The following is a 13,007-nucleotide window of genomic DNA, read 5'->3' as shown; positions in this document are numbered from 1 at the left end:
AGAATCCAAGCTGACAATGCCTTGAGTCAGACGACGTAAAGAATCGTGTTCGCCGATCTTGTCGGCGATCCGCCAACTGGACCTACAACTTGCCTTCATATGCTATTTCAATCACCTCCCTTATTTTAACATGTAAAATCAACACACCATTATTCTACTAGTAACTAGGAAATTATAAAACGGTTTTGGGTTGCCTCCCAAACAGCGCCTTAGTTAATGTCGTGGCATGATGAAAGTCTACCTTCAGACCTCACTTTTGGGGTTAGCCATAGTGTCACTAGGCAGACCCCCTTGTTGTCTCGTATTGAGATAAGACGAGATATGATCCATTTGGGTTTCTAACTGCTTGATCAAAACTGAATGAGAGGTGACAGTCTAGCTGAGGGTCGATACGTCTTCTTTCACGCGGTGACCAACTCCTCCCATAAAGTGATCGAGTTACGTGGCAACTCAGCTAGCAAGTTACACGCTTCCCCCATCAATGAGAAAGGGAATAGTCTTAATCAAACTGATTCCTGAGAGATGTTCTTGAACGAGAAAGGTCCACACACATCTACGAAGTTTCGAAGATGCTCATGTGGGTCCTCATGAGCCAATCCACTGAAAAGTCCTTTTAGTTGCAAAAGTTGCAAAATGGTGCTTGTGATGTGGAACACCGCATTTCCCTCTGCTGGAGGTAGAATAATGGCTCCAACACCTCCCATGAGATGTGGATCATTGATGTTGGGCTCTTGGACATCGTTGAGGTTGCAAATGTCGTCCTGATGGCCCACTTGGTTCCCGTTGCTACCGTTAATACTCATGCTTTCTTAAATGTTTACACAATCAATAGAACAAAACTAAAAATTAAATTAGTGAACAACCACTAATATTAAACTAAAAAATTCTCAAACAACACTACTTCCCGGCAGCGACGGCATTTTGATTCTTATCGTGACCAACGACACTAACCTACGATATGAATGTCTATGATCGTCGATAATATAGTAACCAACTAAAGGTTGGGGTCATGTCCCAAGGGAGTGGTTTTTGAGAATTAATAGAAAAAGAAAATTTAGTTCTAATTAGTCGTAGGTAAAGACATTAACGAGTAAAATCATGGTAAATTAAAGGGGGTGACACAAAAATGTTAAATATCGATTTGGGGGTTTTGTCACAAGTAGTAAAACAACAAAAATAACAAGAAAATCAAGTATGGGGAAAAGTTCTTGGGGTGTGACCACAATTCAAGTTGAGATAAATCGTTGGGTTCATGCTTTCGATGGGAAATTTGCAAAATAATAGTGACTAGGCTAAGCTTTAGATGGTAATAAGTTCCATCTTGGGCAACTTACCCCCTTTCAAATGCGTTCCTCTCGGTCACCCATTTGCCGCATGAAGGCCTGCCTATGCCTTACCCCACTCACTCTCTCGAGCTGAGTGTTAGGATATGGGACTAGGGTTCACCCTCTCGGGCTGAACCTCATGTCGACCCACTTCTTAGGCCATCAATCTAGTGGTCTTGGTTTCGCGACCTTCCTCTCGAGCAAGCTAAAAACACATGGGTGGTTTTGTATTTGCAAATACAAACCTATTAAATTAAACCACAACCATTAGGTGAAATCACCATTAAAATACATCTAATGTATCAGCAAGCAAGACCCAACAACAAGATCAACACATATTTGCTAAATCACACCCCAAGAATGGGGGATTTTAGCCACACATCAAGAAATAACAAAATACAACTAAAATGTTACTAAAATCAAATGGGTATAAGAAATTAAACCTTGATTTAAGCAAAGGAAGAAGAATGGAGAAGACCCACTTCCAACTTGGGGGAGATGAAATCCTTCTTTCTTCAAGTCTCCCACAAAACCCTCTCCAAACTTGAGAGAAAAATATCTTAAAAAGTACTATTCTATTCTAAAAATTATAATAATGATTCGAACTCTCACACACATACCAAATTAATAAAGAGTTTAGTATTTATAGCCATCAGAAATTAGTGTTGGTGGATAGCTCGGCGAAGTTAGTCGAGTTCGCCGAATGACTCGGTGACTCTCCCTTCTTCTGTCTCATCGTCGTTTCATGCTTGCCTTCAGCATCTTCAAGTTTAGGACCATTGGGTGTATTGTACTGCTTCGCGAAACTTTTTGGCGAAGCGTCGACTGCTCATTTCATCGCCTTTTAGATCCTCTTCCTTTAGGGCTTCGCATACTGGAACAAAGGGCGGGATCTGTCTCTTTGGCGACTCGCCAAGTGTGCTTGGTGGAGCTCAGGTTGCAGCTTCTTCGTTCTTTTCAGCCCTTTTTGTTTCTTTTTGCACCTAAGTGTCCATGCTTTCGCTAAAACTTCAAATACCTGAAACTTAAGAGTTTTCATCAGATATTGAGATAAAATAAGCATTTGAAAACACTATTTTTATCAAAATAAAGCCCAAAATGAGTCTGATTTGTGGACACATTAGGGACCACGACCCATCCTGCATGGGCGTGGTTTGGGTCAGAGAGGTTGAATTGGAAAACAAGCCTGGGGAGACTAAGTCTCAAACCACGACTCCTAACTATGGAGTGTGGTTCCACCAACGACTTGTGGGTGCCCAAACATGGTTCAATTTATTTTTTTGACAACTTTTGGACCTTCCCTTGGGTCCTCCTCATGGATTCTTGGGGGTCCTAGAGGGTCGTGCCTTGACGTTTAGGCATTCTAACCCTAGTACTATATTAGGGAAGTTATTTTAGGACTTTAACCTTACGTTTCAACTTCACGAGGCTATTAAACTACTCGTTAGGCTTTAGCTTAAGTAATTAGATTTATGGGGTGTTACATATTCGTTGGTTAGATCTTTCCTATAGCGACCCCAAGTCATTTATGACTTTCTGGGACAGACAATTCGGTACCTGATCATTCGTTAGTTTTTAAGTGAGTTTTAGTGATTTGGGAGCTTTTAAACCTTAAACGGTCATTTTTTATCTGAAATTTAGGATGATAACCTCGGAATCCAATTTAGACAATTCTATTAGCTCTAGAATGGTCATTTAAGGTTTGAAGCATAGTCGACATAACTCCTGAGGCTTTTCAGTGCTAGTCTGTGCGATTAGGCTTTTTATCTTTCAAGTTGAAGCATAAATCTTACTTTAATCAACATTCTGAGTAAACAGCTCGTATGAAAATTCCATCAGCATGGCTAGCCCTGGAAGGTTGAGAAAGTCTAGAAAAACCCTTCGTTTAGATCTGGAGGCTTCCAGGCTAATTTTTAGGCCCTTTTGTGGATTTTGTCTTTAAATGAAAAACCGGTGTGGCACCCACTTTTCATTGAGACGACCTCAGATGAAAATTTTGATGGTTTTCTTAAGTCCAAAATACTCTCTTCAATGGATTTGCATGCACGGGGTTCCCAATGAGTCCGGGACACCCCGTCAAAGTTTTGGAGCCTTAGCACTTCTGTTGTCATCTGAGGTGTGCCCGCGTTTGCAGATGGAAGGTGGCCAGGTAGGAGATTTCACAGATAATAGCTGGCAGGCCCGTTCGTGCAGTTGCACCGCGTATGCGTCGTTCAGCCGTCTGGCCTATTTAAGGCTAGTCGCGAGCCAGCCTTGGCTCATTTAGTAATTTTGCGATTTCTCCTCTGTCCAAAATCCATTTTTGGTGATTTGAAGTCTCACGCGGTCGTAATTATCAGGGATATGTGGGGAGTGATTGGAATATGTCAGTGACACTCCTTCAACGTAAATTTTGTCGATAAGTTGTTGCCCCTTCTCTTTGATTTCAATTTTGTTGTGTTGTTGTGTTAGCTAATTTTTGGGCCTCGAATTGTGTTATGTGACATAAGTTCAAGGAATAGCTTAGAACATTTTAAGGAGTCAATTCTGGAATTTTCGGCATGTATCTCATAATTTTTGTTTGACTCTAAAATTGGTTTGTCTCCATTTTGGGTGATTTTAGTGTCTTTACGACCATATTGACGTTTTGATCCTACTTTTGATAGAGTGCCATCGTTCACATGCTATTTAAATAGGAAACACTCTAGTTTTGTGATTTGGAGCGCTCGCGGTCAGCCTACAGGAAGGCTATGGCTACCTTTCTATCTAGATTAAGCATGAATGTATAAATTCATGATGATGAGTGTGAATTGGGGGTGGGTACCTAGTTATTCTTTCTTTTTTTGCTAGAGACCATGATTTAGGACTGATTACCACTATTTCCGGGGTAGTACCATGCTAGTAGAGGGTTGTATATGTCTTGTAGCATGCTACATGATTTACTTGGTTGATTACTTGTTTTGGAGCATGTTTTGGCCTTAGTCTAGGACAAATTAATATTGCCTTAAACCCATGCACCTTGTGACTATCGTATGTCTCGGACATCGCTTTGGATGGATTAGGTCCTTATAGACAGGAATAGCAGACTTTGATCTAATATATGAGTCTTAGCTTAGCCGTTTGCGTTATTTGTTAGCCTTTCTATCTCCTCTCCCTATTTCTCCGACTCAATGCATTATTGGAGTGCTTCCGGCTTAGAGCCTTTTATGATATCGTTAAGAGTGGACGTTGATTCACGATGGCTTGGAGCATGTTGGTTCCAATTACACACGCAAGTGTACGCAGTCTCACAAGTAATATAATGGCTTTAAAAAAGCCGGATTATCGAATCCAAAGGACTTGTCGATTAACAATTTTACTAAATTATACTAGTCTAATTATTTATTCAAGCGTGTCAAAAGAGTTTAATTTTTATTTGTAAACAAAAGAATGTAAGAATGAAATAATAAAATTACTTACAATGGTTGGAAAATTTGAGGGTTGTAGCATGCTTAAGGTTTCATGTATCACATCTTATATAATGAATTAACTACGGTTATCAAATTACTGATTTACAGGGTTGATCTTATGATCATGATCTCCCAACCTCTAATCGCCCACTCCAATTGACTATATAACTACATCGTTGAGCGGGGATAGACAGACTCAATTAGCAAGCATTCATATTTCATGTTGTTTAGTAACCAAACACGGTGTTCATCCGAGTGTTAATCTTGAACTCGAATCTAAACAAGTGATACACAAGAGAGATCGTGCTCTTTATATTCTTTGATCTATCTACCTCTTCGTCTCCCGAGTCCAAGAATAGACAATATATTTATTTCTATGGTGATCAAGCATCAAATAATAAAACAAGAATACATAAGTAATTTAAGCGATAACCAACAATAATTCAAAACAATCTATGTTCAACAATTACCCATAGTTGTAACCCTGGAACAAGGGTCTTTAGCTACTAATGTCTTAGAAAAGAACAAGAAGAAAAGAACTCTAAAAAGTATTGATTTGTCATGCCCCGAGAGCACCCCCTAGACGTGACCGGCGTACTTGACCCCGAAGGGGTCTTATACAAGCCTCATAGCATTCATTCATCGCATAGGTAATAGAAATAGTACGGAATTTAAAACTTTTTTTATTCAAAAACCACACAATCTACTATTCAAGAACATTTAAACGCAAAAGGAAGTCTATATCTCACATGGCCATCTTAGACACATTTTTAAACAAGAATAGGGACACGGCCCTTTACAATCGAAGTCTTAAGAAAGTCTTAAAACATGAAAGAACTAGAAACATAAGAAGTCCTTGTCCTCAATCTATGAGGACATACCTAAAATATCTTAGAGAACTCTATTCCAAGCTTAACTAGGAAGGATCAAATTGAGTGTCAATCCCTACACTTCATGAGAGAAAAGAAAATATGGGTTAGCACATAAAGTACTAAGTATGATAGCCATGCAAAAACATGCTAAAAACGGACATATTTGTTTGAAAGTCATGATATATGCCGTTTTTAGTAAAACTTCATGAACATTGATAGAAGAGACATAATATAAGTCACAACCAACATACAACTCACATTTTCACATTTGAGCAAAATCACATATAAACCTTTACATTTACCTTGAACCTCCACCTCAAGTAACCCTCAAGTTATACCTTGTCCAATGCATGGATAGAGTCCCATACCACCACTCACACTAAGGTACCACCTTAAGATCACCAAAAGTGAACTTACTATTCATCTTTTCCACCTTTACACAATAAAGCATATAAGAGACATAAACATTACATGTTTCACTTCATCACATTAAGACCAAACCTAAGACGACTCTAAGTCATACTTATGCAATGAGCAAGTAGCATCCCATACTACTACTCACACTAAGTACTCCTTTGAAGTCACCCCACACAAGGCACATTCATATACAACAATCATGATAAGGAAGTAACTCATAATTCATTCCAAGTACAGCATGCATCTTTACATCTAAGCATGTTAGCATTTTAAGTCAACCTTCTTCATTAACCTCATTTAGGACACATTCATTTATTCGTCATTAAGACTTAGGGAACTCACTATATCCCTCTTAAAGCCTACTTGTGTCATGTATGGATAGCATCCCATACTACTACCCACACTTCATAGAACCTCTCAATAAACTATAATGCACATCTCACATGATAGGAATAAGCATTTAACCGACATAGACCATGAGAGCTAAATCATGGAATCCTGTGTCACGAAACCCCACACCGTAAAGATGTGGTCTTCTTGCCTAAGGAAAACAAATAACCTAGCTTACGCGGATCCACTAGCTAGACCTATGTGGGCACATAGTTTATGGGATAGGAAGATGTTCATTAGAACCTTAGCCTAACATTGGGAGAGTTTCCATCTTACCATATCCACTCGGTGCTTAGCCTACATTCTCGTAGATCATTTCATTCACATTACATTAGTGTACTAGGGAAGAATGTTATTGGCCTATCGACCCAAGATACGTTATTACACAACGAAGGAATGTTATAAGCCTATCGATCTATGGTACATTCAAGGATAGCTCTAAATTCCTCACGAAAGGAATGCATTAAGCCTATCAATTCATGGTTCATCATTACATTTTTATATTCTTGAACTGAATGCCATAAGCCTACCGTTTCATGGTACATTGACTCATTAAGAAAGGAATGTCATTAGCCTATCGATTCTAAAGTCTTCATTACATTAGATCATTTATGAAAGGAATGCCATAAGCCTGTCGATTAATATCCATTAAGTCAAGACACATTCATTACTCATATATGAAAGGAATGTCATAGCCTATCGATTCATATTCATTAAGTCAAGACACATTCATTATACAAGAAAAGGGTGCATAGGCCTACCAATTCTAGATTCAACATTCACATTACTTTCTTTATCATTCATGAGTGTCAATTGAGAAAATACTATCACCAACAACATACTTACATTCTATACATGATCATCATTCTATCATTGAAATCACATGCATATTCTTCACATTATACATAGTAAGTAAACACCTCCACCTTTCAAGTGGATCAATAGCTCTAGCATAATTCTACTTCAACAAGCAATTACGTCAAACTTGCCCTTTCAAGGCTATGATCACAAATCCTCAATTCACCAACAATTCATCATAATTAGGGATAGATGATGATACAATTCAATAACCCAAAGCAATTTAGACAAGTTCAACTCATAAGCTTTCATAATCACCAAACCCAATTCATAAAGCACAATTTAGAAATTGGGATAAATCATGGGTTCATAGAGTATTTGCATCATAAATCATCAATTACACATCAACACAATCAAAATAAGTCATTAGAAACCATTTGAAAACGTTTGATAGAAGAACCCATGAGATTGAGTAAAACCCTAGATTTTTCATTTTTTGAAATCAGCTTTGAATTGGCTCCTTGAATGAAAAGTTAGACAAGGATCAAGACTACCATACTTTGCTATTGACTCCCCACGAAAAGTGAAAAGGAAACACCTTGAAATCCCCAACCCTAGCTTGAACTTGACCTTGATCTCCAATGAATTTCTAGAGAGGACTTCTTTTTTGGGAGGGAAAGGTTTTGATTTTGAAGACTTGAAATATGAGGTCTAATAATGTTTTAATAGTTTTAAAATATCCTAATATACTTAAAATAACCGTTCAAAGACTTATTAGGACTTGGGGTGAATTTACCAATTCACCCTTCACTTGGCCGTATCACTTGACAACACACAAGTGCCATCCATGAGACCTAGACTCACGGACCGTGAGTCCATTCACAAACCGTACTGTTGGTCCGTGGTCTAGGTCAGAGAGGTTAATTTAGGGGCCACGGCCTACGAAGTCCATCCACAGGGCGTGGATGGACCTACGGGGCGTGGACTCCTTCTATAGGTCACCCCATTTTTGACAAGTTCATCATTTGGGGCAGCTTTGGGGGTTAAACTTAGGGTTCTCTTCAAAGACCCCTAGGGTGGTCCATGGGGAGTCGTACCTTGACGTTTAACCCCTAAACCCCTTAACCATGGCTCGGGACAACATAGAGCACCATCAAACCTCACAGCAAACTCTAACACACACACGTTAGGCTCTAGTTTTACTAGTTTATTTTTAGGGTCGTTGCATTATCCGCCACTTAGGAACATTCGTCCTTGAATGACACTTTAAACACATTAAGGGGTAACGACTCAAGACTAGCAGCCTACAATCATGCATGCAACATCAATATAAATGCATAAACATAGGAGGAAACATCAACTCCACATCAAAAAGGCTCAATGCAAACAAGAAGGAAGGAACTACCTCTACAAACTCATTATGCACCAAAACATCTCATTTCTCATTTTATTGGAGGAACTTCCTTCTCCAAATGACATCATGCTCATCACAACATCATTAAGCACATTTATGCAATTTTCTCAAAAAAGCACATTTAGGCATGTTCAACAATCAACCTCATGAAGCATATAGACAACTCATACTATATGCAAATCAACATGAGGAACAATATTCATGAAAACTCATATTTTTTCTTATTTAAACAAGAATTCAAATAGAACATGCATATCATAAGGAGATCATGCAAACTTAAAGTCACACACGACTCCAAAACATGAAACAAGCTACAAGGAACTCTTGGTCTCAAGCTTGGATAGGAATATAAGGAAAGAGAAAAGGATATCAAACTCTCAACCACCTTACTCTTCAACATACTATCCCCCACTTAGGAGAAAACCCAACTAAGGCCAACATGAAAACAACATAGGAACCTCGACAAGACATTCACAATCAAAAAGGAACTATCACTTACCGGTACCTTCATCTAGATTAGCTTATTTGCCCTCTTTGGCTTGAAGTGCATAGAAACGGTTCTTCTTTGGAACATTAGGATACGGGCCAACATAAGAAGTTTGTTTGGCCTCCCTTCCTCTAGCCGTAAGAGTAGGACAATTTCTCACTTGGTGATCATGCTTTCCACAACCATAGCACCCACTAGTACCGGCTAGGCACTTCTCATGATGTCTCTTCCCACAAGTGGTACAAAGAGGTTTAGAAAATGGAGGTCCACTACCTTTCTCCTCATTAACCTTAGGAGCACTAGAAGAATTTTGGTTTGGAGCTCTCTTCTTGAACCTAGGTTGACCTTGCTCATCGGATCCACCCCTCTTCAACTCCCTATTCTTCCTCTTAAGCTTGGACTCCTCAATAGATTGAGCATACACCATAAACCTAGAAATATCTATATCATTACGGAGCATCGCCGTACAGCACTCTTCCTCAACTAGGTCGGATATACCCGTCACATAAGTACTCATCTCATCCCTAGGGTTAGACACCAAGAATGGAGCATACTTAGACAAGAGAGTAAATTTCAAGGAGTACTCTTCCACACTCATGTTACCTTGCTTAAGATTGATAAACTCTTCAACCTTACACTCCCTCTTTCTCACGGGGAAAGTATCTACCAAGGAATGATCCCTTAAAATCCTCCCATTCTATAGGACCCGCTTCTAAAGGCCTGTTGATCTTCTATTGAGTGAACCACACTTGGGCCACATCTTTCAATTGATAGGAAGTCAACTCCGCTTTCTCCCTAGAAGATACCCCCATAGCATTGACTATCTTATACACCTCATATAAAAACTCTTGGGGATCTTCTCCCACTTTAGAACCAAGAAATATAGGAGGATTCATCCTCACAAAGTCTCTCAACCTAGAAGCCATAGTACTCTCAATAGCATTCACCCTAGGCCCCACATCTCTATTCACTTGAGCCGTCATGTCTTGGACTAAGGTTAGAAAAGCCGACCTAATCTCCTCATTAGTCATGGTCGGGGGATCCACCGGAACTTCATTCTCTTGAGGTACTTGGTCACCTTGAGGAACTTGGTCACCTTAGGGAGGATCTCTCTCATTCACAATCTCTTCTTCCACTCTCCTTGCGGTAGTCCTTCTTGTATTCATATCCTATAAACACAAGAGAAGGATTAGGAAAAGGACACTTATAGAGCTAAACTCTAAGGCACGACTTCAAGAATATGAAAGAAGTGTAACTTTCAATCGTCCTATAGCCTCTCGCTCATAGATGTGTCGTGACTAACACCGATGAACAAGACTATACTAGACATAGCTTGTGAGACATCAACCAAAAAACCATTCCTAAAACCTTGTGCTCTGATACCATGTTTTTCGCTCCCCGAGAGCAACCCCTAGACGTGATCGGCGTACTCGACCCCGAAGGGATCTTATACGAGCCTCATAGCATTCATTCATCGTGACGGTAATAGAAATAGTATGGAATTTAAAAAAAAATTATTCAAAAACCATACAATTTATTATTCAAAAACATTTAAACGCAAGCGAAAGTCTATATCTCACATGGACATCTTAGACAAAATTTTAAACAAGAAAAGGGACACGACTCTTTACAATCGAAGTTTTAACAAAGTGTTAAAGCATGAAAGAACTAGAAACATAAGAAGTCCTTATCCTCGATCTATGATGACATACCCAAAATGTCTTGGAGAACTCTATTCCAAGCTTGACTAGGAAGGATCAAATTGAGTGTCAACCCCTACACTTCATAAGAGGAAAGAAAATATGGGTTAGCACGTAAAGTACTAAGTATGATAGCCATGCAAAAACATGCTAAAAACGGACATCTTTGTTTGAAAGTCATGATATATGACATTTTAGTAAAACTTCATGAATATTGATAAAAGAGGCATAATATAAGTCACAACTAAAATACAAGTCACATTTTCACATTTGAGCAAAATCACAAATAAACTTTTACCTTTACCTTGAACATCCACCTAAAGTAACCCTCAAGCTATACCTTGTGCAATGTATGGATAGCGTCCCATACCACCACCCACACTAAGGTACCACCTTAAGGTCAACAAAAGTGAACTTACCATTCATTATTTCCACCTTTACACAATAAAGCATATAAGAGATATAAACATTACATGAGTCAAATCATTACATTAAGACCAAACCTAAGATAACTCTAAGTCATACTTATGCAATGTGCAAGTAGCATCCCATACTACTACTCACACTAAGTACTCCTTTGAAATCACCTTACACAAGGCACATTCATATACAACAATCATGACAAGAAAGTAACTCATAATACAATCCAAGTATAGCATGCATCTTTACATCTAAGCATGTTAGAATTTAAGTCAACCTTCTACATTAACCTCATTTAGGACACATTCATTCATTCGTCATTAAGACTTAGAGAACTCACTATATCCCTCTTAAAGTCTACTCGTGCCATGTATGGATAGCATCTCATACTACTACCCACACTTCATAGAACCTCTCAATTAACTATAATGCACGTCTCACATGATGGGAATAAGCATTTAACCGACATAGACCATGAGAGCTAAATCATGGAATCCGGTGTCATGAAACCCACACTGTAAAGATGTGGTCTTCTTACTTAAGAAAAATCAATAACCTAGCTTACGTGGATCCACTAGCTAGACCTATGTGGGCACATAGTTTATGGGATAGGAAGATGTTCATTAGAACCCTAGCCTAACATTGGGAGAGTTTCCATCTACCATAACTACTCGGTGCTTAGCCTACATTACCATAGATCATTTCATTCACATTACTTTAGTGTACTAGAGAAGAATGGCATTGGCCTATTGACACAAGATACATTATTACACAAGGAAGGAATGTTATAAAACTATTGATTCATGGTACATACAAGGATAGAGTCCTCATGAAAGGAATGCCTTAAGCCTATCAATTCATGGTTCCTCATTACATTCTTATACTCATGAAAGGAATGCCATAAACATATCGATTCATGGTACATTGACTCATTAAGAAAGGAATGTCATTAACCTATCGATTCTAGAGTCTTCATTACATTAGATCATTTATGAAAGGAATGCCCTAAGCCTATCAATTCATATCCATTAAGTCAAGACACATTCATTACACATATATGAAAGGAATGCCATAGCCTATCGATTCGTATTCATTAAGTCAAGACACATTCATTATACAAGAAAAGGGTGCATAAGCCTACCAATTCTAGATTTAACATTCACATTACTTTCATTATCATTCATGAGTGTTAATTGAGAATATACTATCAACAACAACACACTTACATTCTATACATGATCATCATTCTATCATTGAAATCACATACATATTCTTCACATTATACATAGTAAGTAAACACCTCCACCTTTCAAGTGGATCAATATCTCTAGCATAATTCTACTTCAACAAGCAATTACGTCAAACTTGCCCTATCAAGGCTATGATCACAAATCCTAAATTCACCAACAATTCACCATAATTAGGCATATATGATGATACAATTCAATAACCCAAAGCAATTTAGACAAGTTCAACTCATAAGCTTTCATAATCACCAAACCCAATTCATAAAGCACAATTTAAAAATTGAGAGAAATCATGGGTTCATAGAGTATTTGCATCATAAATCATCAATTAAACATCAACACAATCAAATTAAGTCATTAGAAACCATTTGAAAACGTTTGATGGAAGAACCCATGAGATTGAGTAAAACCCTAGATCTTTCATGCTTTGAAATCTTCTTTGAATTGGCTCCTTGAATGAAAAGTTAGACAAGGATCAAGACTACCATACCTTGCTATTGATTCCCCAT

At 38.4% G+C, this 13,007-nt stretch overlaps 1 protein-coding gene across 1 annotated transcript; it reads right to left on the bottom strand.

Moving 5' to 3' along the window:
- Positions 1 to 9,165: 9,165 nt before the first annotated feature.
- On the bottom strand, positions 9,166 to 9,648 carry LOC125861296 (uncharacterized). Its single transcript, XM_049541228.1, has one exon. It carries the CDS (start codon positions 9,646 to 9,648, stop codon positions 9,166 to 9,168), a length of 483 nt encoding a protein of 160 aa, XP_049397185.1.
- Positions 9,649 to 13,007: the final 3,359 nt, after the last annotated feature.

Source organism: Solanum stenotomum, chromosome 4 (genome assembly GCF_019186545.1).
Source record: "Solanum stenotomum isolate F172 chromosome 4, ASM1918654v1, whole genome shotgun sequence".
NCBI lineage: Eukaryota > Viridiplantae > Streptophyta > Magnoliopsida > Solanales > Solanaceae > Solanum > Solanum stenotomum.
The sequence above is the reverse complement of the archived record's forward strand: the minus strand, read 5'-3'. Positions and strand labels throughout refer to the sequence as shown.

Coding starts and splice junctions, on each gene's coding strand:
- LOC125861296 (XM_049541228.1), bottom strand. CDS start 9,648: ATGAGTACTTATGTGACGGGTATATCCGACCTAGTTGAGGAAGAGTGC.